Raw genomic sequence first — 21,037 nt, forward strand, 5'->3', positions numbered from 1 at the left:
ATGAGCTGATGCTATTTTCCACTCCCATCCTGCCCCATCCCCATGCTTCCCCTCCCTCTGGCTGGGCATCCCCACTCCCTGGCACCCAGGGCTGGCCCATACATCCCTCCCATAGCCTCTATTCCCATCGGGTCTCCACCTAAGGGCTTTTTCCTCCGTCTACCCTTGCACAAGTCCTATCACCACTCAGATGCTACTTCCCCTCAGGATCCAGCACTGAAGCCCCCTCCTCCATGAAGCCCCCAGATCCCTGCCCTGCTCATGCTCCCCGCTGTCCTCCACACAGTGGCCCAGCCCATTGACCGCCTGTCCCACACAGCCTACCATGTGGTCCAGCAATTGCTATCTGTCACTGATTTATCTCTCCCGCACCCTGTGACCTCCTCCTGGGCAGGGACCTTTCCTGGTCCATCTCCTTATGAAGAAGCTGTACTGGCCTGGGCGCGTGGCTCACGCCTGTATTCCCAGCACTTTGGGAGGCCAAGGCAGGTGGATCACCTGAGGTCAGGAGTTCGAGACCAGCCTGGCCAACATCGTGAAATCCCATCTCTACTAAAAAAAATACAAAAATTAGCCGGGCGTGGTGTCGGGCGCCTATAATCCCAGCTACTCGGGAGGCTGAGGCAGGAGAATCGCTTGAACCCGGGATGTAGAGGTTACAGTGAGCTGAGACTGTGCCACTGCACTCCAGCCTGGGCAACAGAGTGAAACTCTGTCTCAAAAAAAAAAAAAAGAAAAAAAAGAAGCAGCAGCAGCAGCAGCAGCTGCACACATGGGGAAATAAGAGCAATCAGACCCTTCTAATTCCCATTTCCGTAGGAAGTTAGGGAGATTACTGTTCCAGCAGTGGCTACATTCCGAAAAACAGCCACAGAAGAAATCAGAGGCTTCTCAAGTCCTGCATTTTCTTTTTTTTTTTTTTTTTTTGAAATATATAATCAGGCAATCTCCCAAGCCAGAATGGCTCAGAGAGACTCCCAAGTCCTACATTTTCCAGTTAAAATTCAGGCAGTGAAACTCCAGAGCACACAACTGGGCCATGGCTGTAAACCAGCTACGTTCTGAATCTCAGATCCATGAAAACACAGAGGCAGCCTCACCACTCCGCAGGCTGTGAACAGGACGGACGGCTGGCTGCTGGCCATCTCCCTGCCTGCCTGTTGATCTACTTTCAACAGGCCTGAGTCTTTCTCTGACTCACCCATCAGGTGGACCCCCTGCAGCAGGAGTGTTCCCGGCCACAGAAAGCCGATTCCCTCATCTCATCACTCAATACCCATCTACTGAGTCCTCCTCCTCAGAGTCCAGCCCTGTGCTGGGGGCACAGAGAGGAGTCAGCTCCCCGCTGAGACAGAAACCAGGTACTGGCTGGGCGGAGGGACTGCAGGAGGGGGCAGGGTGCTGAAGAGGGGTCCATGGCAGTTGGTGATGGAGGAGCTGAGCCTGGGAAGGGAACAGAGGTGGGCTAGGGCCTGGAGACAGACAGGGAAGCCTAGAGCAGCTGAAGAACAGGAAGTCATTGGGACAGGAAGACAGGCGGCCGGGTTAGAACCAGATGGCCGTCAGCCTTAACTCCAAGGAATTGAAAGCCAACATGGTTGCATGGATGATGCTTTGGAAGTCTGGGGGGCCGGGTGCTAGTCTTCCCTTTCTGAAGATAACACCCCGTCAAGGACTGTTCACAGTGCGGACAGCCCTGGCAGCGCTTAAAAGGCACCAGAAGCGAATGAGAAGCAGAATCGTTGATGCGTCTGAGCATGTGCACAAAGCAGACATGGTTCTCAGGACTCGCATTCCTTCACCCACTTCATTCCCACAACATCCCTAAGAGGGAAATACTTCACCAATGAGGAGACCGAGGCACAGAGCAGTTATGGCACGTCCCCGAGGTCACACAGTCAGAGATGGAACCCGGACTTGACCCCAGGCAGGCTGGCTCCAGAGCATCTCCAGTGCTCCACCACGATGCTGGAGGTCTGGGGCTCTTTCTCAGCAGTTCAACTCAGACCCAGACTCCACAGCAGGGCCTGGGGGCCAATCAGAATAGGCCCTCTCACCCTCGGGGCTAGGCATAAGACCTGAACCTGAAGCACCTCTCGCTCAAACAAGCAGCTCAGGAACCCCAAAATGCAGTGTGACTAAGACCCAGGCCATACCCACGCCTGGCTGTCCCAGGGATGTCTGTGGTCTCCAAGAATAAGCTAAGAATAAGAAGAGGGGCTGCTTGTTAGGCAGCCCAGCAAGAGAGCACCTGTTAGCCGGAGCCTCCCATGAACCTTTCGGCAATGTTCTTTGTCAGCGGCGTTGCCTTTTCCTCTGACAGGTCCCAGTCCAACCAAACCCAGCCAACAGGAAGCAGCCTGGATTGTGCTATCATTCAGTCAGTCGACAAACACTGAGTCTATACTGCACACTCTGCACCTGATTCCCTACTGGAAACCAAGCTTCTTCCAGGGAACGGGGTGGGACAGGAACTGAGGGGTCATGTGCCCTGGGCTGGGCCGGGGAACAGGGTCAGGACAGCCCTCCACTGCCAGGCCTGGAGTGTACCCTGCACCTAAGCCCGTGGTGATGCACCTGTCACCGCAAAACATTCTACAGTGATCAGGGGAACTTCTACCGTGATTTAGGCAAACGAGTGTTGGCTGTGTGATGGAGATGGTGATTCTGGTTTACACAAGACTCACAAACTCATCAATCTGGACTAAAGGACAATCCTAAAAGAATCGATTCTGCCCACAGAGACCTGGTATGATCTCTGAGTCTTTCTCAACTCCAAAGCCAGAACAGATACTGCCTACCCTCTGGGGGAAGGATCCCTTCTCTCCCCAGTGCAAGTGAGACAACCTGGGGTGTGGCTCCCCTGCTCCCCTCTCTGCCCAAAGCATCCATCCATCCATCCATCCATCCATCCATCCAAGTTCTTGGGAGCACCTCCCACTCGCCACTGGGGACTTTCTGGAAGCTGGGAGAATGCTGGCCCAGGACCCAGCCAGATTATTCTCAATAGTCCCTTCTCTCAAAGGGAGGCAGTAGGCTGCGGGCTTCCCAACCCAGGGGTGAAGAACAAAGAGATAGGACAGCAGCACAAGGACTCAGTGTGCCTGCTTCCCAGCCCTGCGCTCGTCCACTCCACAGAGAGGGCAACGCGCTGAAAACCTCCGGCCACACACCAGCAATCTCAGCAGCAGCTGCAGCCTCCTCCCCCAAGGACGGCTGGTGCAGGAGCAACAAGAACAAACCCCGGTAACAACAACCTCCACTCTCACCTCCCAGGTGCTTCCAAGGAGCCAGGCTGAGGGCACCACAAGTTCGCTTCAGCCTCACGACCACCTTTGAGGCAGCCACTGTTACTACCCCCCGTTTTCAGATAAGGTAACTGGGGCACAGAGAGGTGAGTGGACCTGCCCACAGTCGCACAGCTGGGAAGTGACAGGGCCCGGCTTTTGGCCACTCACTATGCCATCCTAAAAGCTAACGTCTGCATTGGCCATCAAACAAAGAAAGGGACTCACCAGCTAGACGCAGGCACACCCCAGGCCCACGGGTGCTTGTGAGCTTGAAGGCGGTTGCTACTCGAAGGGAGAGCTGGGCTCGTGTGGGAGAAGAGTGGTCTCCCTGCCTCCGTGGGGTCCCGGGCCCGGCCCTGGCAGCAGCTGCCCTGCACTAGCAGGAGTCGCTGTGGACGCCCTTCGGCACTCAAGGAAAAAACGCTTCCAGCGATGCAAGCAGCTGCCTTTGCTGCGGCTCTGATTCCCAGAGGATCCCAAAGCTTTTCCCATCATTTTTGCCCTTTTTCAGAAACCACTTAGCCGCCGCCCCTCCTCCAGCCATGCCAGGGCTGCAGAGCACTTACCAGAGCCAGCCAGAGCTGCAACCTCAGCTCTCAGGAAAGGAGGGCGCTGCTCGGCCTCCCAAACCTGTGGCTCCTGCCCCCAGAGGTCTGGGAAACGGCTCCACAAATGACATTCACAGCCAGCGACGTCAAAACTAGCGTCCTGTAACTGTTCCGTTTTCAAAATAAAGAGGGAATGGAGGGTCGTGCTGCCCGCCCCACAGTACTGGCCTGGCATTAGGGACTTGTTTTGAGAGTCCGAGCAACCTTGAACTAGTCCCTAACTCTTTTAGGCCTCTCGTTCCTGGGTCCCCAAACCTGGAGTAGGGGTTGGCGTCGAGGGGGGCTTCTGGGTCAGCCAGGTCCCAGCCTTTCTTCTCAACTGGGGGTTCCTCAGGGAACCACAAAACACAGATAACTATCAGTGTCATTTCCTTTTTTTTTTTTTTTTTTTTTGAGACAGAGTCTTACTCTGTCGTCCAGGCTGGAGTGCAATGGCGCGATCTCAGCTCACTGCAACCTCCACCTCCCAGGTTTAAGCGATTCTCCTGCCTCAGCCTTCCGAATAGCTGCAATTGCAGGCACCTGCCATTGCGCTCAGCTAATTGTTGTATTTTTAGTAGAGTCAGGGTTTCGCCATGTTGGCCAGGCCGGTCTTGAACTCCTGACCTCGTCATCCACCTGCCTCGGCCTCCCAAAGTGCTGGGATTCCAGGCGTGAGCCACCGCGCCCGGCCACAAGTGTCTGTTTTCTCTCTTCACTTCATACCACCCTAAATGCACAGGAGAGAAGACCCACAAGAGAGAAACGCACAGGAGAGAGTCACATACAGCAGATAACTAGAAAAATAGGTTTCATTCTCTCCCAGACCCTGGCTGAGAAAAACAGTGAGGTCTAGGTATGCATCCAGGCTGCGGCCCAAATGCCCTGCAAAAACCATCCTAGCAGCTGCCCACGGGACCCCAACAAGCCGTAGGGCAGGCCCAGCCTGGAATAAGCAGCCACTGCCGGAGAGGCCCTCGTAGCCCTGCCTGGGGTCGCTTGAAAGCTCTGACCCGAGTCAAGGCATTGAAGTGTGGCCACCCCATCAATTCCGCACAACAGTTGACAAAGAGCTTTCCCAAACCCGCTCTCGCAGGCCGTACAGCAACCCCAGGCAGTGGGAGGGCAGAGACTGTCATACCCATTTTACAGGTGAGAAATGTGTGACGCTGGGCAATTAGACAACCGATAATTAGATAATTGCCCAGGCCGCAAGTTGGTCTAGGCATAAAAGCCAGGCCCATCCCACCATGCCACACCCCACCATACCCCTCACTTAGTCACTTTTTTTTTTTTTTTTTTTTTTGAGATGGTGTCTCGCTCTGTCTCCCAGGCTGGAATGCAATGGCGCAATCTCGGCTCACTGCAACCTCTGCCTCCCAGGTTCAAGCGATTCTCCTGCCTCAGCCTCCCAAGTAGCTGGGATTACAGGCACGTGCCACCACGCCTGGCTAATTTTTGTGTTTTTAGTAGAGGCTGGGTTTCACCATGTTGGTCAGGCCTGGTCTCAAACTCCTGACCTCAAGTGATCCACCTGCCTTGGCCTCCCAAAGTGCTGGGATCATAGGCGTGAGCCACCGCACCTGGACGCTTAGACACCTATTTATGCTATGTGTGTCATGTTAGCTTCAATTAATATGAACGTTAGAATTCATTCTTGTTTATAAATTGTGGCAAAAGGCCGGGCGCGGTGGCTCATGCCTGCAACCCCAGCACTTTGGGAGGCCGAGGCGGGTGGATCACCTGAGGTCAGGAGTTTGAGACCAGGCCTGACCAACATGGTGAAACCCCATCTCTACTAAAAATACAAAATTAGCCGGGCGTGGTTGTGGGCACCTGTAGTCCCAGCTATTCGGGAGACTGAGGCAGGAGAATCGCTTGAACCCGGGAGGTGGAGGTTGCAGTGAACCAAGATCACACCATTGCACTCCAGCCTGGGCAACAAGAGCAAAACTCTGTCTCAAAATATATATTTATATATTATAATAAATTGTGGCAAAATATATATAACAAAATTGACCATATTAACCATGTTTAACAGTACAGTTCAGTGGCACTCAGTGCATTCACACTGTTGTACAGCCATCAGCATCGTCCATGCACGGAACTTTTTCATCATCCCAAACTGAACCCTGCACCCATTAAACGCTAACTCCCCTTCCCGACCCCAACCCCTTAATGACCACCATTCAACTTCCTGTCTTTATGAATTTTTTTTTTTTTTTAAATTTTTGAGACAGAGTCTCATTCTGTCTCCCAGGCTGGAGTGTACCGGTGTGATCTCGGCTCACTGCAGCCTCTGCCTCTAGGTTCAAGCAATTCTCCTGCTTCAGGCTCCCGAGTAGCTGGGATTACAGGCACGAGCCACCACACCCAGCTGATTTTTGTATTTTTAGTAGACACGGGGTTTCACCATCTTGGCCAGGCTGATCTTGAACTTCTGACCTCGTGATCCACTCACCTCGGCCTCCCAAAGTGCTGGGATTACAGGCGTGAGCCACCGTGCCCCATGTCATATTAACCATTTTTAACTGTACTGTTCACTGGCATTGAACACGTTCACCTTATTGTACAACCATCAGCATCATCCATGCACAGAACTTTTTCATCATCCCAAACTGAAACCCTGCACCCATTAAACGCTGACTCCCCTTCCCGACTCCAACCCCCTAACGACCACCATTCAACTTCCTGTCTTCATGAATTTAACTATTCTAGGAGTCCTCTGGTCAGGAATCATACAGTATTTGTCTTTTTGCTTTTTGTGACTGGCTTCTTTCACTTAGCATAATTTCCTCAAGGTTCATCCATGTAGTAGCCTGTAAGAGAATTTCCTTCCTTTTTTTCTTTTTTTGAGATGAAGTCTCACTCTGTCCCCCAGGCTACAGTGCAATGGTGTGATCTCAGCTCACTGCAACCTCCGCCTCCCTGGTTCAATCAATTCTTCTGCCTCAGCCTCCCGAGTAGTTGGGATTACAGGTGCATGCCACCACACCAACTAATTTTTGTATTTTTAGTAGAAATGGGGTTTCACCATGTTGGCCAGGCGGGTCTCAATCTCCTGACCTTGTGATTCACCTGCCTCAGCCTCCCAACGTGTTGGGATTACAGGCATGAGCCATCACACCCAGCCCTCCTTCCTTTTTAAGGCTGAGTAATATTCCACTGGGGCGCGGGATGGATGGACCACATTTTGCTCATCCACTCACCAGCTGATGAACACTTGGCTTGCTTCCACCTTTGGCCATAGTGACTAGTGCTGCTATGAACATAGGCGTGCAAATATCTGGTCCTGTCCCTGCTTTCCATTCTTTTGGGCACATATAGACCCAGAAGTGGGATCTGTCATATATAAAAGACTCAGCAGTGGTGACCTCTCAACTCTCTAGTCCTCTGGGATCATTTCCTTCTAACAATGTGGGATAGAGCAATGGCTGGGAAAGGGGAGGGTCATGCTTCTTCTCCAGAACCATTGTCTTAGCCTCCAAAGTGATTTCTGCCTCCAATAAAGACAGCACGGAGCCGGGCATGGTGGCTCCAGCCTGTAATCCTAGCACTTTGGGAGGCAGAAGTGGGCGGACTGTCTGAGGTCAGGAGTTCAAGACCAGCCTAGCCAACATAGTGGAACCTTGTCTCTACTAAAAATACAAAAAATTAGCTGGGCGTGGTGGTGCACGCCTGTAGTCCCAGCTACTCTGGAGGCTGAGGCACGAGAATCACTTGAACCTGGGAGGGAGAGGTTGCAGTGAGCTGAGATCACACCACTGTACTCCAGCCCAGGCTACAGAGCGAGACTCCATTTCAAAAAAACAAAACAAAACAAAACAAAACAAAACAAAAGACAGCACCATCTCCAGCGAACACAGCACACATCACTAAATGTGTCCTGTCCTCTTTGTTAACAGAGCCCTTGGTGCTAACAGTATCACCGGAGTCTACAGGGCACAGTGCCTGCTCAGAGGCCTGCAGGGGAAGTCCCGGCCCTCCTCCTGCCCTGGCCACTCCTGCCGGGACTCCCTGGCTGCTCTCCTCTTCTTGCCGTTCCCCACACCTGGGGGTCCAAGGACCCCGTCCGCAGCCTTATCTTCTCCAGCTCCACCACTGTCCTTGGAGACCTTCGCCTGGCCCCTCCCAAGGACCTCTCTGATGTGTCCAAGTCAGCGGCTGCTTCACCCAGAGTCCACCCAGCCCTCTTCCCTGAGCTCCATCCCTGCCTCCCTGAATCTGCAGGTGAAGCCCACAAGTCCCCTCCCCCCGGCATAACCCACAATGGGCTCCTGTTCCCTCCACATTCACTCCCCTCCCCCTCCCTGCAGCAGTCCCTGCCTGGAAAGGCATCAACTTCCTTCTGGCCACCAAACCCGGTGCCCTTTGTGACCTCCAGCCTCTCCTTCTCGGCCCTCCCTGGGCTGTTTCTGTGGCTTCCGTCCATCCCTCCTCTACCTGGGAGCCCCTTCTTCTCACCTGAATGACCAGAAGTGCCTCCTTTCCCTGGTCCAACCTCCCACAACCCCTCACCTCCAGATCAACAGTCCTGGAAGCTCATTCTGATCAGGCCCCCTTGCCTCTCAGGTGTCCCCACTGCTGAGCCACGCCCCACCCCCGCACCCTGAGCCCACAGACCCAGTCTCCTCTCCCACCAAAACCCACCTTCTGTCACCTGGGCACACCCCTTCCCAGCCACACTAAACGTGCTGACTCCACCCTTTCCCCCACCCTCCTCCATCCCAGTACCCCACTTAACCCATCTTCAAGTGCGAGGTGAGCCCTAGGGATGCTCAAATCCCACCTTCTCCCAAAGGCCCCAGCATAAAGAGCTCATTTCTCACCTTTTTTTTTTTTTAAAGAGGTGGTATCTTGCATTGTCACCCAATGCAAGGGACTCACAATCATAGCTCACTGCAGCCTCAACCTCCTGGACTCAAAGGATCCTCCTGCCTCACCCTCCCAAGTAACTGGGACTACAGGTGTACACCACCACGCCCGGAATTTTTTTTTTTTTTTGTAGCAACAGAGTCTCGCCATCTTGCCAGACTGGTCTCAAACTCCTGAGTTCACGTGATCCCCCACCTCAGTCTCCCAATATGCTGGGATTACAGACATGAGCTACCACGCCCAACTCCAGAAGTGCTCACTTCTAAACTCCTACAGGAACTTCAACCAATGTGCTTCCTATGGCAACGGGCGCGGTACTCATGGCCACAATGATGACAACAGTAATGGCCGTGAATATGTGTTGAGTGCGTACAACGTCCTGGGTGTTGGCATGAGCACTTTATATGCACTATCTCATCAGACCTCACTAAGAGTTCATGAGGTGAGTACAATTTTGTCCCCGTTTTACTGATAAGGAAAGAAGCACAGACAGGCTACACACCTGCCGAAGGATAGTGACAGCTCTACTAGTCTCGTCTGGAGCTTTCTAAATCTTGTATAGACATTTAAGGTCATGATTTTCTTGTGTCTTGCTTTGCAGATTTAAGCGGCTCCAGGGTGAGATAAATACGGCTCTCGTGCCTGCCCTCCCCTCTCTGAACCTAGCCTGCACCTTGCTCAAAGCAGCACTCAGGAAACGTTTGTTGGCGTGGTTTTTGGCTTTATCTGAACAGCACCTTCACGGAGTGATTCTACTAAAACTCTCGACATGGTGGTGGGGACAAGACCTCAGGGCTGGCCATCACTGCCATCGGTGTGGTTTTCTGGGTCATCATTTGAAACAGGATGTTCTTGCATTTATGTAATGATGTACCCACTAAAACTCCTTGTGAGTAGAAGAGTTTTAATGACTTCTGGGAGGGAGGGTGGTTTCCTAAGTTCAGGTTTGATGGGAGCGAGAGGCAGCTCAGGAAAGCGTCTGCAGACGCGCCAGCCGGCGGCTGGGCCAAATCTGGAATGACAGATGCTAAACACCGCCACCATCGCTAATGGTGGCAGTTTTCTCTTAGTGTTACCACTAGGGGGCACATTGACTTAAGCTGAGCTCTTGACATTAAGCTGAGCTCTTGACATTAAGCTGAGCTCTTGACACTGGCCATCGGAGAGAAATTTCTCTTCTTCACTCACCTGGGTTCCTCTCAAGATTTGAGCCCCGGCCGGGCTCAGTGGCTCACGCCCATAATCCCAGCACTTTGGGAGGCCGAGGCGGGTGGATCGCCTGAGGCTGGGAGTTCGAGACCAGCCTGGCCAACATGGAGAAACCCCGTCTCTACTAAAAATACAAAATTAGCCAGGCGTGGTGGTGCATGCCTGTAATCCCAGCTACTCGGGAGGCTGAGGCAGGAGAATCACTTGAACCCAGGAGGTGGAGGTTGCATGAGCCGAGATCACGCCATTGCACTCCAGCCTGGGCAACAAGAGCAAAACTCCATCTCAAAAAATTAAAATTAAAATTAAAAAAAGAAAAAGAAAAATACCCTCCTTCCTGCATTTCGTCTCTGTGTTCCTGTCACCGGGTGCCCAAGAGTCTAAAAGACCAGCTCCCGTGGAGGGCAGGGGTCTGCGAGATGGTCAGCACCCTCCAGAAGTGGCTAGAGCTTGAAGTCTGAGCTGGGGAGGGGTTAGACACCCAGTCAGCACAGAACACTGCAGTCCCGCTCTGCAGAGCTGTGTTCCAGGGCAGGGACTGGGAACGAGAGAGACGAGGGCCAATGGAGGGTCAGCAGGTGGGTAGAACCTGGACCTTGGATGGAAGAGGCCCGCGTGTGCTAGATGCCGGCTGTATGGACTCGGGCTGGTAGCTGAACCTCTGGGTCTGCTTCTTCCTCCACAAAATTACAGCCAAAAACACCTGCCCTGCCTGCTTTATGAGGCTTTTCTGGGATTAGTCAGGATAGTGGGTGTGAATGGGCTCTGAGCCTGGGAAAGCTCTAGGCAGACATGAGAGATGACTGCTCTCATCTTCATTATTTCAGCCTGAGGACCACATCTGCTGACTGCTGAGCTGTATCCGGCCATTAGCTCGAAGTTATGACTAATTGTTTTTTAATGAAAAAAACAAGGTTTGCTTAATGTTTGATGAGTCACGCAAGTGAGCATCTCTGTATCAGGACTCTCCCACTTTCAAAGACTTGGCCTGTCCATCTACCTGTGGCTGAGGGGAGAGGCCAGGTGAGATCCTCTCTCCTGAGGGCCCACCATGTGCTATACAAATCCCCTAGCAGAGCAGTAGAGTCAACAGGGTGGTCTCTGCGCTCAAGAAGCCCACGATGGACAGGAAAGGAAGATGTGCACAGGCTCTCTCTTGACACTAGGCAGGGCAGGGCACCCTGTAACAGGCATAGGCCAGGGGCTCTGGGGCCAACAGGCCATGCCAACAACAAATGTTGAGCCAGGTCTTGGCCTCCCCTGCAGTTGTAATCCGATGGCGTATATGTCACCAGGGAGGCCCTGTGCAGCGGGCAGATGCCATTTGGGCTGGGCCTTGGACAAGGATTCTGCCCCACAAGGAGGACATTCCAAACATGGGCCTTGGCATGAGCTAAGGTGCAGGAGGACAGGGCTGAGGACACCTAGGCACCTGCTCTCAAAGAGCTTTCAGTCCACTTCAGAAGAAGAGAAAAATAGGCCAGGCATGGTGGCTCACGCCTGTAATCCCAGCACTTTGGGAGGCTGAGGCAGGCGGATCACCTGAGGTCAGGAGTTTGAGACCAGCCTGGCCAACATGGTGAAACCCCGTCTCTATTAAAAATACAAAAATTAGCTGGGTGTGGTGGCAGGCACCTGTAATCCCAGCTACTCAGGAGGCTGAGGCAGGAGAATTGCTTAAACCCAGGAGGCGGAGGTTGCAGTGAGCCAAGATCGCACCACTGCACTCCAGCCTGGGCAACAGAGGAAGACTCTCAAAAAGTCTCAAAAAAAAAAAAAAAAAAAAAAAGAAAAAGAAAAAGAAAAAAAGAAGAAGAGAAAAGTAGAGAACATGAAAGCCACATACACATGATGTGGACGGGGTCAAGGCCCAGAGGCAGGGAGTGTGTGGCGGGGGAAAAGCAGCGGCTGGTGGGCTGGAGTCCCCTACCCTGCCCTGAACTGGGTCTGGCCCACCATCTCTCCAGGCTGTTTTACAGCCTCCTGTCTCCCGGAACACCATTCCTCCAATCCAGCGTCCACACTGTCAGCTACACTCCCAAGGCCCCAGTCCTCCAAACCCCACTGTCTACAGGAGACAGTCCAATCCCCTCAGCCTGGCAAGCAAGACCCTTCACAGTCTGCCCAACACGTCCAGCCACAACTCCTATAAACATCCTTCCATTTGCACTATGACCAAGTTACACCAATTTGTCACACTCTGGACATGACGATCACTTTAATGGAAATACATTTACCTAGCCTGACCCCACTGCCTAGTTGCTAAAGAGAGTGGGTTCGCCCTGGGGTTTGAATCCTAGCACTGTGATCTCAGGTAAGTTACTTAACTTTTTTGTTTATCTATCTCTCCATGTGTGAAATGGGGATAACACTACCCACCCTCTAGATTAAATGAGGCCTGGCGTGGTGCCTCATGCCTATAATCCCAGCACTTTCTGAGGCCGAGGTGGGTGGATCACTTGAGGCCAGAAGTTCAAGACCAGCCTAGGCAACATGGCAAAACCCTGTCTCTACTAAAAATACAAAAAATTAGCCAGGTGAGGTGGTGTACACCTGTAATCCCAGCTACTCGCGAGGCTGAGGCATGAGAATTGCTGGAACCCGGGAGGCTGAGGTTGTAGTAAGCTGAGGTCGCACCACTGCACTCCAGCCTGGGTAACAGAGTGAGACTCCATTTAAAAAAAAAAAAAAAAAGATTCAATGAATTCAAACAAGTAGAGTTTAGATCAGATCCCAGTACACAGCAGGTACTCAAAAAAAATGTTAACTGTCGTTAGTAACCATGGATGGAAACCCTTGGAGGTTTAGCTCAATGTGACTTGTGTAAAGAATGAATTTCTCCTCCCTCTGGGCATAGAGGTGCTGTCATTGTCTGTGTCTTTTTTTTTTCCTAGGGTCTGTTTATGTAACCAACTGTTGGTATTTTTCCATTGCCTCGCGATGGAAATTCAACGGGGGGCAGTCTCTGAGAGAACACCCAGCTACTACTGGGCGCTCAGAAAATGTGGCTGCCTGGGTCTGTGCTGGGTGCATGGGAGACGTCCCAGGTGCAGGCTACTGAGGCCGCTCTGCTGTGGTGACAACCCCCAAATCTCAGTGGCTTCAAACATCAAAGGTTTATTTTTATTTATTTATTTATTTATTTATTTATTTATTTTAAAGACAGAATCTTGCTCTGTCTCCCAGACTGGAGTACAGTGGCACGATCTCAGCTCACTGCAACCTCCGCCTTCCAGGCTCAAGTGAATCTCCTGCCTCAGCCTCCCAAGTAGCTGAGATTACAGGTGCCGACCACCATGCCCGGCTAATTTTTTTGTATTTTTAGTAGAGACGGGGTTTCACCATGTTGGCCAGGCCGGTCTCAGAACTCCTGACCTGAAGTGATCCGCCCTCCTCGGCCTCCCGAAGTGCTGGGTTTACAGGTGTGAGGCACCGCACCAAAGGGCGCTTACTTCTCTGTCCCACTGCACGTCCCTCGCTGGTTGGTGAGAACTCTACACCACACTGTCCTCACTCAGGGACCCAGGCTGACAGAGCTACCACTCTCTGGGGCACTGCCAGTCACTTGTGGCAAAGGGAAGGGTGTGTGGCAAGTAGCTCACTGGCTCCTAAAGACCTCTGCCCAGGAGTGACAGGCATTCCCTGTGCACGTCCCACTGGCCGAAGCGGATCGGGGGGAAGGTGCAGCCCTGCCGTGGGCTCATAGCATCGGGATACTGACGGCCAGCAAAGGAGCCCAGCTCACCACTTCTTCAGAAGCATGCCGGCCTCAAACCACTTACTGGCACCTCCTGGGAAGGAGGGTGGGTTGTGCACGTGGTTGTGACTTCAGGCAGCTGCACTCATCCCCCACCTAGATGGAGGCTCCAGGCCTCAGGCAACGGAAGCAGCAGGAACAGCCCTGTTTATTGACAAACTGGGACCCTCCAAGGCTCAGTCCTCAGAGGCAGAGTGAATGCAGAGTCTGGAAAGAGGACAGAGAGTTCCGGGGCCACACCAGGCACAAGGCTGGGCTGCCTGAGCTTGCTGGATGTCCATCCCGTTCCTAACCTTACATCTACAGACCCCATCCACTGCATGCTGGGCAGGCGAGACAGGCTGCCACTCTGAGATCAGACGGCCTGGCTCCTCCCAAAAGACAGAGGACTCTGGTAAACTCAGCCTACTCTTCTCTCTCATGCAACCTTCCTCAGGGCTGCAATGACGGCATCTTAAACTCATTTGGCTGAAAGAAAAATTACAGTAGCAGGCTAGGCATGGTGGCTAATGCCTATAATCCCAGCACTTTGGGAGGCTGAGGCGGGTGGATCACCTGAGGTCAGGAGTTCAAGACCAGGCCAACATGGTGAAACCCCATCTCTACTAAAAATACAAAAATTAGCCAGGTGTGGTAGCACATGCCTGTAATCTCAGCTACTCGGGAGGCTGAGGCACAAGAATTGCTTGAACCCGGGAGGTGGAGGTTGCAGTGGGCTGAGATCGCACCACTGCACTCCAGCCTGGGCGACAGAGGGAGACTCTGCCTAAAAGAAAAAAAAAATACAGTAGCCCCCTGTCATCCACAGGAGATATGTCCCAAGACCCTGCATAGATGCCTGAAACCAAGGCTAGTATTGGATCCTGTATATGCCATGTTTTTTCTACACATACATATCTGTAATATAATTTAATTTACAAATTAGGCACAGTAAGAGATTAACAACAACAATAAAGTAGAACAACTTTTTTTTTTTTTGAGGCAGAGTCTCGCTCTGTCACCCAGGCTGGAGTGCAGTGGTGCCATCTCAGCTCACTGCAACCTCTGCTTCCAGAGCTCAAGCGATTCTCCTGCCTCAGCCTCCTGAGTAGCTGGGATTACAGGCGCGTGCCATCACGCCCAGCTAACTTTTGTATTTCTAGTAGAGACGAGTTTTCACCACATTGGCCAGGTTGGTTTCAAACTCCTGATGTCAGGTGATCCACCCGCCTCGGCCTCCCAAAGTGCTGGGATTACAGGTGTGAGCCACCACACCCAGCCAAAGTAGAACGGTTTTAACAATACACTCTAATAAAAGTTATCACACACTGTGACCATACTTTTGCAGTTTGAGGTGTGACAGCAAAACTGGTATGAGGCTGGGGTCAGTGGCTCCCGCCTGCAATCCTAGTATTTTGGGAGGCCGAGGTAAGTGGATCACCTGAGGTCAGGAGTTCGAGACCAGCCTGGCCAACATGATGAAACTCCATCTCTACTAAAACTAAATTAGCCAGGCGTGGTGGCAGGAGCCTGTAATCTCAGCTACTCAGAAGGGTGAGGCAAGAGAATCGCTTCAACCCGGGAGGCAGAGGTTGCAGTGAGCCAAGATTGCACCACTGTACTCCAGCCTGGGCGACACAGTGAGACTATGTCTCAAAAAAAAAAAAAAAAAAAAAAAAAAAAAAAAAGCAAAAAAAACTAGCACGAATTTCTTTTTCTTTAGAATTTCACAGATAGAAGATTCAGCATATGACTGTTTTCTTCCCATCTTTTCACTTAAAGGAAGCACCTTACGGTTTCTCTTTGGCATATCCGAACAGCCAGCATCACTACCAGCATCACTACTCTGGTGCTTTGGGGCCCTAATGAAGTAAAAAAAGACTGACCTGAACAGAAGCACTGTGATACCAGGACGGGCGATCTGACGACTAAGTGACTGACCGGCGGGGAGCATCTACGGCCTGGACGTGGGGGACACAGGGACAGTTTGCATCCCAGATGGCACGGCAGAGACTCTCCATCACACTGCTCAGAACAACGCACAAGGGAAAACTTGGGAACCATTTGAAGAATTTTCCATTTAATATTGTCAGACCGTGGTTGACCGCAGGTAACTGAACCCATGGAAAGTGACACTGTGGATAAGGGGGGACTACTGTGGACAGCTTTCCTGGGTGATTGGGAGACGTTTTTCTGGTAGAACACCAGGGCAAGGCTTTTCTGAGGACGATCTACGAATGGTCCCCAGAGCACTTCAACCTCCCAAACCAAGCTCTGCGGCTGTGCCATTGCACAGTCTTCCCACAGCAGAGAGGTGTGTGTTTTATTTAAGGCACAAGACTCTGAAGAATGGGCTTTGTATTTATTTATGAGACAAGAGTCTTGCTCTGTCACCCAGGCTGGAGTGCAATGGCGCGATCTCAGCTCACTGCAACCTCTGCCTCCCGAGTTCAAGTGATTTTCCTGCCTCAGCCTCCTGAGTAGCTGGGATTACAGGCACGCGCCACCACGCCTGGCTTGTATTTTTAGTAGAGACGGGGTATCCCCATGTTGGCCAGGCTGGTCTTGAACTCCTGACCTCAGGTGATTCACCCACCTGGGCTTCCCAAAGTGCTGGGATTACAGGCTGGAGCCAACGTGCCCGGCCAAGCATGGGCTTTAGTATCTGACATTTGGCCAGCATGATCAGGCATTTGCTCTCATCTTAGAGCTTCCAGATAATCACATAATTTGTAAAATGACATTTATAAAGAGACAATATGTTTCATACCTGTCGTGGATACTGAGAGAGAGAGAGAGAGAGAGAGAGAATACGACTGCTTCCCAAACTCGTGGTTGCCGGCGTGCCTCTGGGCCAGGCCTGCCTGAGCCTGGGCTCCTTTGGGAGTCTGGAAGTAGACGCGGCAATGGTGGCCCCCTCCTGGAAGCCACCCCACAGCCATCCCTACCAATCACAGGAAGGCTTACAACGCTCTGGGATCCCTACAGGGATGCTGACTCAAATGGATGTTTCTGCTGAGCCAGGAGCACACAGTGGGCCAGCAAAGCCCACGCCAAGCGAAAGGAGAGCCTGGGCCTATGGGATACAGAGTTCTCTTTGAACAAACTACCTGCCCCATCTGGCAGGAGTCTGCCTGGCTGCATCCCTTCCCATGAGGGATTCTGGAATGTGCAGGGGCAAAAACACTGCTGCACAGACATGCTCCTGGCAAGGGGTCCTGCTGGTGCCTTGTCAGGTTCTGGAGTGGTGTGAGCTGCACAGCATCGGTCCCCCTTGCTGCTCATGCCATCCGCCTCTCCTTCTCTGCAACCTGCCTTCCAGGCAGTTGTGCTGTGAAGACCTGGGCGGCCCGGGTGCAGCAAGCTCTCCTGAGGCTGAGTACATGCAGCAAGAAGGCTGGCACACAGCCCCGCATCGTCCTCTGAGCCAGCCTGCTGCATCGCGCTTGGGTCAATCCCTGGCCCAGCTAAGCATCTGCAGCCAGGGGAGGATGAGACTAGGAAAGGGGCCTCCGGTCACAGGGTTCAGTCCAGGAGACAAGAACTTTTCCAGAAGTCCATACGACCCGAGTGTGGGCTTCAGGTCTCCAAAAACGATAATCACAAGCTGGGCATGGGGCAGGTCTCTTTTCCCACTTGGGACCAAAGCCACCAGACTTTCTGGTGTCTGAAGTACACATTGATCTGCTCTCTGTCTACAGGTGAACCACAGATGAGCCTGCTGACCAGCAGGCTGGGCTACTGTGCTCTCATGCTCTCTCTCTCCCACATGGACATTTGTAAATAGCTCCCAGGTGGGTCAATTTCGGAAGGCACTCATTTGGGATCTGGCTGACGGCTCCTGGCCGCATTATTAGAGTATGTTCTGAAGGTAAGTTCTTGGCCGAGATGGGACCTCACAACAAGCACTGCTTGAAAGCTGTCCACTGAACGGTCCAGGGAAAGGATGACCCACAGATGGTGTCAGGAATGTTAATCAGGTAAAATTCACAGCAGTCGTTTGGCGAAAGTTTGCTGTCTAAGATTCCTTCTGGTTGAGGTGTCTCCGGAGCATGACCAGAGCTGCCCCGACAGCTGCATCCACATCCTGCCCAAAGGACATGGGCAAAGGGAAAGCCCTCTGCACCTCCTGCTTCAGCACGTCGTTCCTGGACAGCGCACTCCCACTGCCCATCACCCTCTCCACGCCCCACTCTTGGAGCTGCTGAATCGGAAGCATGGAGTGCAGGTTCTGAACAATGCCTCGGCACAGAGCCCGGGTCACGTGCCCCAGGGAGAGGTCAGAGGAGGAGATTCTGGTCACTGAGGCCAGCTGGTCCGGCAGGTGCCTCTCCCCCAGCACTGTCGGGGTGATGGTCAGGTGGGTATCTCTCTGCTGCACAGCTGCCTGAATCATGCGTGAATACACAGTGGATTCTTCAACCTCCAGGCCTGCCAGAGACAGAGAAGATCTGTGTGAGCTCATGCGTCCCCCTCAATGCAGGCTGACATGACAGAGAATTCCCACAGGGTGGGAACAGCGCTACTTGCTGCTTCTCCTCCCACTGCAGCTGGTGGTTCTGGGCTCAGGGACTCCTATAGCCAGGCTAGCTATACTCTGCCCTGGATCCCCGCCCGCTGTCTCAGTGCAGACCCCAGCCAGACATCAGGGTGAGGTCTCATAAGTGCTGCCGTGAGCCCTACCCCTAACACAGGCTTCTTAACCAAGGGGACCAAATGCATATACAGATTAATAACTATCATTGGCTGGGCGTGGTGGCTCACGCCTGTAATCCCAGCACTTTGGGAGGCCAAGGCGGGCAGATCACCTGAGGTCAGGAGTTCAAGACCAGCCTGGCCAACGTGGTGAAACCCTGTCTCTACTAAAAGTACAAAAATTAGCCGGGCGTGGTGGCAGGCACCTGTAATCCCAGCTACTCAGGAGGCTGAGGCAGGAGAATCACTTGAACCTGGGAGGCAGAGGTTGCAGTGAGCAGAGCTTGCACCACTGCACTCCAGCCTGGGCAACAAAAGCAAGACTCCATCTAAAACAAACAAACAAACAAAACTATCATCATGGATGTCATTGGGGTCGTTAGCAGCATCAGAAATCCCAGGATCCAGGACCGATCACTGAATGGGCCACCCTCGTTATGTGCACAGGGCACCTGAAATCCAAGGAAGAAGGATGAGTTGACCATCCTACAACTTGCTTTTCAGTGTCAAGCCAGAATCCCGATCGGACTTTTCTCCCTGACACCACGTTAGCTCTGCGGGGGTTTTTTTTTTTTTTCTGAGACTCGCTGTGTCGCCCAGGCTGGAGTGCAGTGGCACATATCCTATCGGCTCACTATAACCTCTGCCTCCCGGGTTCCAGCGATTCTCCTGCCTCAGCCTCCCAGGTAGCTGGGATTACAGGCCCACACCACCACACCTGGCTAACTGTGGTATTTTTAGTAGAGACAAGGTTTTACTACATTGGACAGGCTGGTCTCAAGCTCTCGACCTCAAGTGATCTACCTGCCTCAGCCTTCCAAAGTACTGGGGTTACAGGCATGAGCCACCACGCCTGGCCAGCTCTGCATTCTTAAAACAAACAAAAAAAAAGGCCAAGCGCGGTGGCTCACACCTGTAATCCCAGCACTTTGGGAGGTCAAGACAGGCAGATCACTTGAAGTCAGGAGTTCCAGACCAGCCTGGACAACATGATAAAACCCTGTCTCTACTAAAAATACAAAAATTAGCCAGGTATGGCAGTGTGTGCCTGTAGTCCCAGCTACTTGGGATGCTGAGGCATGAGAATCGCTTGAACCCAGATGGCAGAGCTTGCAGTGAGCTGAGATGGTGCCACTGCACTCCAGTCTGGGTGACAGTGCGAGACTCAGTCTTAAAAAAAAAAAAAAAAAAAAAGCCTTTGGTTTCGATACACTTTGACCTTAGAATCACTTTTGATCTATAACCTCGCATGACCTGAGGGAAAGCAAACATCACCTTGATAAGAAGAAAGTTATCAACATCGGGGTTTCTTGAGAGCACTGTGGGCCCCATCTCCAGACTTTCTGATTTAACTGGTGTGGGTTGCAGGCTGAGGGCTGGAATTTGTAAACACTTGCAGTTGATGCTTATACACAGCCATGCTGGGGAGCCCCCGACCTAGACCTAGGGCTTCTCCAGCCTAGGGCTTCTCCAACCTGAACATACAGATGAGTCACTCAGGGATCTTTTTTTTTTTTTTGAGACGGAGTCTTGCTCTGTCACACAGGCTGGAGTGCAGTGGCGTGATCTCGGCTCACTGCAACCTCTGCCTCCCAGGTTCAAGCAATTCTTCTGCCTCAGCCTCCCGAGTAGCTAGGACTACAGGTGCATGCCACCACTCCAGGCTAATTTTTGTATTTTTAGTAGAGACAGTGTTTCACCATATTGGCCAGGCTGGTCTGGAACTCCTGACTTCGTGATCCGCCCACCTCGGCCTCCCAAAGTGCTGGGATTACAGGTGTGAGCCACCACGCCTGGCCAGGGATCTTTTTAACACATAGCTTGGACTCAGATTGCCTAGGGCTGACCCTAACATTCTGCATTTGTTAAAAGCTCCCAGAGGAGACTGTACTCCAGGCCAGTAGACCAGGCTTTCTGAGGAGACAGTTCTAGAGCAGTGCTTATTAACACTTCAGGCCTCAGAGTCACCTGAGGAACTTTTATAAAACATCATGCTCAAGGGCCACACCCCAGGTCCAATAAATCAGCATTTCTGGCCGTGGGACCAGGATGCAACGCTGCTTTTAAACTCCACAGTATTTCCAGGGTGTGGTCAGTGCCGAGACCCACCAATCTAGAGAGTCACTGAGGAGTCACACCGTGGGAATGTTTAACCTCTGCAAATGCATAGGTGCAGTGGTATTATTTCAGCTCACTGCAACCTCTGCATCTCGGGTTCAAGTGACTCTCCTGCCTCAGCCTCCCGAGTAGCTGGAATTACAAGCGTGTGCCACCACACCTGGCTAACTTTTGTATTTTTAGTAGAGACAGGGTTTCACTATATTGGCCAGGTTGGTCTCGAACTCCTGACCTCAGGTGATCCGCCCGCCTCAGCCTCCCAAAGTGCTGGGATTACAGGCATGAGCCACCGCGCCTGGCTATTTTATTTTTTAAATCATGTGCTTATCTTTCTTTAGTAAAAGTTCAGGAAAAAAAGTGTTTTTTTTTTTTTTACAGACAGGGTCTTGCTATGTTGCCCAAGCTGGACTTGAACAACTCTGAGCTCAAGCAATCCTCCCGCCTCGGCCTCCTGAGTAGCTGGGATTACAGCCACGTGCCACCATGCACAGCGCCAAAAAAGGTTGTAAGGGAAGGTTAAAACATAC

At 52.3% G+C, this 21,037-nt stretch overlaps 2 protein-coding genes across 5 annotated transcripts in view; both read right to left on the reverse strand.

The window, feature by feature from the left end:
• TRPV1 (transient receptor potential cation channel subfamily V member 1) overlaps positions 1 to 21,037 on the reverse strand; it is a 57,811-nt gene that overhangs the window by 29,375 nt on the left and 7,399 nt on the right. The window contains exon 1 of one of the 4 annotated variants that reach the window (XM_016931209.3): positions 16,468 to 16,551. The exons of 2 other annotated variants lie outside the window; for them this stretch is intronic. The gene's annotated coding sequence lies outside the window, so the exon portion shown is untranslated. Of the gene's footprint in view, positions 1 to 15,583; positions 15,715 to 16,467; positions 16,552 to 21,037 lie in introns of those variants that run through there. One more of the 4 variants, XM_063798183.1, reaches the window with a different exon arrangement.
• Positions 15,757 to 21,037, reverse strand: part of SHPK (sedoheptulokinase) — a 28,968-nt gene continuing 23,687 nt past the window's right edge. The window contains exon 7 of the mRNA XM_016931216.4: positions 15,757 to 18,128. Coding sequence (XP_016786705.1) covers positions 17,716 to 18,128 — 413 coding nt within the window. The 3' untranslated portion in view covers positions 15,757 to 17,715. The remainder of the gene's footprint in view (positions 18,129 to 21,037) is intronic.

The sequence above is a fragment of the Pan troglodytes genome, chromosome 19 (genome assembly GCF_028858775.2).
Source record: "Pan troglodytes isolate AG18354 chromosome 19, NHGRI_mPanTro3-v2.0_pri, whole genome shotgun sequence".
Taxonomy (NCBI): Eukaryota; Metazoa; Chordata; class Mammalia; order Primates; family Hominidae; genus Pan; species Pan troglodytes.